The 6,094-nt window shown below is 26.8% G+C and overlaps 1 protein-coding gene across 1 annotated transcript; it reads left to right on the plus strand.

The window, feature by feature from the left end:
- The first annotated feature begins 895 nt into the window (after positions 1-895).
- On the plus strand, positions 896-4,938 carry LOC113552175 (V-type proton ATPase catalytic subunit A). Its single transcript, XM_026954914.1, has 12 exons — positions 896-1,030; positions 2,229-2,321; positions 2,418-2,530; positions 2,606-2,971; positions 3,034-3,185; positions 3,263-3,404; positions 3,499-3,628; positions 3,713-3,839; positions 3,903-4,151; positions 4,216-4,422; positions 4,480-4,669; positions 4,740-4,938. The coding sequence occupies exons 2-12, from the start codon at positions 2,246-2,248 to the stop codon at positions 4,830-4,832; spliced, it is 1,845 nt and encodes a 614-aa protein (XP_026810715.1). The 5' UTR covers positions 896-1,030; positions 2,229-2,245; the 3' UTR covers positions 4,833-4,938.
- The last annotated feature ends 1,156 nt before the right edge of the window (positions 4,939-6,094 follow it).

The raw sequence follows: 6,094 nt of genomic DNA on the forward strand, positions 1-6,094 counted from the left end.
TTGATAATATTCTCGTAAAATAGGTACCTAGTTAATGTTATATTTATAGCATGACTCTATCTATACGAAATGTACATGGCTTGTTAAATGCAAATTTCCCATTGGGAAGAGCGGGCACAAATGCAGTAATTCGCCAAGGGCGCCACTAAAACAGTAAACGGTCCTGTATTACATGCATCTCTAAACCCTAAACCTATGTATAGGATTATTGTATATAATAATACATCAATTTCAATGCTTTCAATGGTTAAATATTATAATAGTTTAGATTATTTTTTGCTAATAATTAAATGTAATTATAATATTAAATATAAATAACTTTTTGATTGGTTGGATTCCATTTAATTTAGAAAAATATGATAGTAATATTGTATAGGTTTAGTATACGTCATAACACTCAAAGTTAAATAGGCTTATGCATTATTTTAAATTATATACACATTATACCTGTAATTCTGTCATTATTACATATTTACATTAATTTATCTTAACAAGTATTCATTTTATTATTATTAGTTGTTACTAAATACCAAGGCTTCTATAGCTCTATGAAAAAAGTTATCATGCTTCGATACTTTTTATCTAATATCTCTTTCTAGTTTCTATTGTATATAAATTACAAATTAACAAATTATTCAGACTGTTTTCAATTCTGAAATATTATTTAATTTATTCATTTTAATTGCTTAGAAAAAGAATACTGATACCAAGGTAATTAAAATTACCTTGATAGATACAATAAATAATTTTATTCAATACTTTTGATTTTTTACTTTAAAAAATACACAGAAAAGTAGTATAAAATATTTTAAAATTATTATTTATTATATATAAAGTTGGCATTAGAAACTATGTTGTTGCACATGCAGCTGATAGACGTCTCCCAGTCAGCTGATTAGAGTTCCACCCATTATTTTTCAAGTCGCGGTCGCTCCATTCACCGCCAGTAGCAGCACTGTATGAGTTGTGGCTTTCGGAGTAGTCTTTCAAAGTTTCAATCGAAAAAGGATACGCCCGTGCAGATATTCATGTGAGTATAATTTTTAATTATTAATTTTTTTACCAAAGTGTTTCATTTTATTTCAATACAATTGTACGACTGTTTACACCGACTCAATAGTCATCCATATTTTTGACGTTGCACCCTTTGACCACCCGTTATCAATACTTATCAACCCTTTAGTGGTACCCTCCCAGTTTTGACGGCATTGACGGTGGCGACGGCCAACACCCTCAAATCTATACTACGAAATATTAAAATTTGAAGTTGGATTTTTCGTCAAATCCTATCTTAAATACCGAAATTATGCGTGTAAATATTTCTCCTAGTTCATTACCAATCCTAACCTAATTAATGTGGGATCCGCCTTATTTTTGGATATTAATTAACTAAATGGTAATTGTGTTTAATTGAGTACACTTTAATAGTACTGATTTATTTGTTCACGAGCTTCTAAACTATATTTGAAGCATATCTATATATATTTATAACTACAAATAAAATTATGTAATTTATTAAAAATATATTTTTTATGTAAATAACAAGAACCTAGATAATGGATTAAATACATGTTAAAATATTTACAGTGATTTATGGCTTACATCTTAATATCTATAAACTCTTGTTGCTCCATGTAACTTATATAATGTTTTTTAAGCTGAACTATAATATTTTAGTTTAAACTATTTCTCTATCCCAGTTCATAATGTACCACTTATTACATTGTATACATATTATAAAGTATGTGGAATTCTATTAGAAATTGTTGTGGATCATTAGGTAAAATATTTTATTTATGTATGAGTATTATTGGATTCACGTACAAAATTGATATTTTAATAAAGAATACTATTTGACTTTACATACTTAATATTATCTTTAGTACTTGTAATTATATATATTTACTGACTGACTATTAGTTATTTGTATTTTGGACTTTTATTTATAAATATAATTGCATTGCCTTTTAATTATTATTTTTATGAAAATATAATAATTACATTAATATTAAATATTAGTAAAAAAAAAATAAATTGTAAATATTTTAATATTAAAAATGTATTTGTATCCTTAAGTTTATATTAAAGTTATATATATAAATATATATTTATAGGTTTGTTATTAAGTAGTTTAGGAGTAAATAATTAATTTAACTTGTATTATTTGTATTGATTTTTATCAAGTATTATAAATATATATTTTACTAAACCTTTTCTTAATTGTTCAGACAAAAATAGTACAAAAATGACTTCGTTAAAGACATTTGAGGATGAAGACCATGAAAGTGAATATGGGTTTGTGTTTGCTGTGTCTGGACCCGGTTAGTATAATTACTTATTACTTATGATTAATTTATCTGAGTTTTTATGTACATTATTTTTTACTAATTTATTTTATCATTGTTTTTTGATTTTAGTTGTTACAGCTGAAAAGATGTCTGGTTCAGCTATGTACGAACTGGTTCGTGTAGGTTACTTTCAACTGGTTGGGGAAATTATTCGTTTAGAAGGTGACATGGCAACAATCCAGGTTGATAATATTAAAATTATTATTTTTATCTTTTAAAATAATTACTTTTCTAATCATACAATGTATTTATTCTAGGTTTATGAAGATACGTCTGGTGTTACTGTTGGTGACCCTGTGTTAAGAACTGGAAAACCACTTTCTGTAGAATTAGGACCTGGCATATTGGGAAGTATATTTGATGGTATTCAACGACCGTTAAAAGATATTAATGAGCTCACCCAAAACATCTACATTCCCAAGGGTGTTAACATACCTGCTTTAGGTCGTAGTGTTACTTGGGATTACAATCCATCCAATATTAAAATTGGAAGCCATATAACTGGAGGAGACCTCTTTGGTCTTGTTCATGAAAATACTCTGGTTAAACATAAGTTAATGTTGCCACCTAAAGCTAAGGGGACAGTTGTATTTCAAGCTCCACCAGGAAACTATAAAGTTGATGTAAATATAGTTTATAACTTTATTTTTATGGAACATCAATTTAGTCATTATTTCGTTTTTAGGATATTATATTGGAAACAGAATTTGATGGAGAAAAATCATCATTTACTATGTTGCAAGTTTGGCCCGTACGTCAGCCACGCCCAGTTACTGAAAAGTTGCCTGCCAATTATCCACTTTTAACAGGACAGCGAGTACTTGACTCTCTATTTCCGTATGTTAAATAATGTTAAATATTATTTATAACATTATTTTTCTTATATAATATTTATATTTGTTGAATCTATTTAGTTGTGTACAAGGTGGAACAACTGCCATTCCTGGAGCTTTTGGTTGTGGAAAAACTGTTATATCTCAAGCTTTATCTAAATATTCAAACTCTGATGTTATTATATATGTTGGTTGTGGTGAACGTGGTAATGAAATGGCTGAGGTAAAATTATATATATAATATATATATTTATGAAAATAATTTCATTTAAAATGTACATTTAATTAATTGTATGTATTGTATAACTATCAATTAGGTACTAGGAGATTTTCCAGAATTGTCTATTGAAGTTGATGGTGTAACTGAATCTATCATGAAGAGAACTGCATTAGTTGCTAATACTTCTAACATGCCTGTAGCTGCTCGAGAAGCTTCAATTTATACTGGTAATTACTATAATAAATATTATATTATATAATGACTGTTTTATTATTAATTCAATGTTATATGAAAATAAAAATATTTTTTAGGTATTACTTTATCCGAGTACTTCAGAGATATGGGATATAATGTGTCTATGATGGCTGATTCAACGTCTCGTTGGGCTGAAGCTTTGCGTGAAATTTCTGGTCGTCTTGCTGAAATGCCTGCTGATAGGTATATTAAGAAAATATATTTACCTATTTATTTATTTAAATAAAATTTTTTATTATGTATTAGTGGTTATCCTGCATATTTGGGTGCTCGTTTGGCTTCCTTCTATGAAAGAGCTGGCCGAGTAAAATGTCTGGGTAACCCTGAACGAGAAGGGTCAGTTAGTATTGTTGGAGCTGTCAGTCCTCCAGGTGGTGACTTCTCTGATCCAGTCACTTCAGCTACTTTAGGTATTGTTCAAGTGTTTTGGGGGCTGGATAAGAAATTGGCTCAACGTAAACACTTTCCTTCCATAAATTGGCTTATTTCATACAGGTATTTATAAAAATTACCAATTATGTTTAGAATATTTTTAAGCAATAATTTATTTATTTTTTAGTAAATATACAAGGGCTTTGGACGATTTTTATGACAAGAACTTCCCTGAATTCGTGCCTCTAAGAACTAAAGTTAAGGAGATTTTACAAGAAGAAGAAGATTTATCTGAAATAGTGCAGTTGGTCGGTAAAGCATCACTAGCTGAATCTGACAAAATTACATTAGAAGTTGCTAAACTATTGAAAGATGATTTCTTACAACAAAACAGGTAATTTATTTGGCTGATAGCTATAATATTCTCATATAATTTTGAATATTCTTTTAGTTATTCGCCTTATGATCGTTTTTGTCCATTTTACAAAACCGTTGGAATGTTACGAAATACTATTGCTTTTTATGACATGGCACGTCATGTTGTCGAGTCAACAGCTCAATCTGAAAACAAAATAACTTGGTCTGTAATCAGGGACAGTATGGGCAATATTCTTTACCAGTTATCCTCTATGAAGTTTAAGGTAAAATATTTTTTTTTTTATATGTATATATATATATGAATATTTTTAGTAAATGTGTTTTGATTAATAGGACCCAGTTAAAGATGGTGAATCTAAAATCCGTGCTGACTTTGATCAGTTATATGACGACATCCAGCAAGCTTTTAGGAATCTGGAGGATTAAAAGTATTTTTCACATTAATATATCGTTATTCAAAAACAAAACAAAAGTTTGTAAAAAAAAAAAAAATATATATTATAATGAATTGTTGTTGTTTACTCCAGCTTAAGTAAAATTAGCGCACATCATAGAATGAAACTGTGGTGACGGATGTAAAATTCTTTTTGTGTTTAAACTTGTTGTTCATATATGTCACCATCCAAAAATTTTTTATTATTCATTTTATTCGTCATTCCATTCTTGTAGATTTCTTTCACAATAAGTGAACTATTATTTTATAATTTAATTTTAATTCGACAATAATCAACCATACCGTGTGAATTTTATAAATTCATTTCTGTTTCAATTAATCATTATTTAAAGATATAAATACACTCATCATGTAAATATAAATTATTTATTATGAAATTGCCTACTATAATTAAAAAATAGTTGAATCAGTACTATTTTAATTATTTTTTTTTTTAGGCAATACAAAAAATTTAAATATATTAAAATATTACATTTTAAAAACGGTTTCCCGCCACATAAAAAAAATAAATAAGTAATCTAAATACCCAAGAATACTATTTATATTTTCTTATAACCCAAATAATTATTACCAATGTTTTTTTGAATAGCCAATTATGGTTTTTTTGTCATGAATGATTGTTTTGTTGTTTTTAATTATATTATAATTATATTATAGTCTATGAATTATATAAAATAACGTAGGGGTTAATTCTTATGAAAGAAACCATTAGAGTGTACTTGGTAAATTTAATATTTGTAAAATATTATTAGGTAATCTGTTATCAATGATAATTAACAAATACATTCCAAATTTATTGTAAAATTGTATTTATTTGTTTAATTTGAACATCCTTTACTTTTAGTAATATATTATCTTTCCCAATGAATAAAATTATATTTATATTTTAGTATTGATTGTTTTTCAAGCATCCAGTAACATGAATTTATATCTGTTATTTTAGTCAAATATGATTATTAGAAATTCTTAGTCTATATGAGTTGTAACAACTAAAAATTATAATTGTTTTACAATATGATATATTGATAACAAAGGAGAACAAAAAAATTCAACAAAATTAATGTCAAAAAATATAATTACATCATAATTACAACAATTTATAGAAGTAACATGTGTATTACAACATTGTGTGCAAAAATAACTAGCTTGTAATATCTTCAGTTATTTTATTAAATGTTTATGAAATAAATAAATATGCATTCATATGAAAACACAAAATTTATAAAATGTACTG

This window comes from Rhopalosiphum maidis, chromosome 1, assembly GCF_003676215.2.
Source record: "Rhopalosiphum maidis isolate BTI-1 chromosome 1, ASM367621v3, whole genome shotgun sequence".
In the NCBI taxonomy this organism is placed as follows: domain Eukaryota; kingdom Metazoa; phylum Arthropoda; class Insecta; order Hemiptera; family Aphididae; genus Rhopalosiphum; species Rhopalosiphum maidis.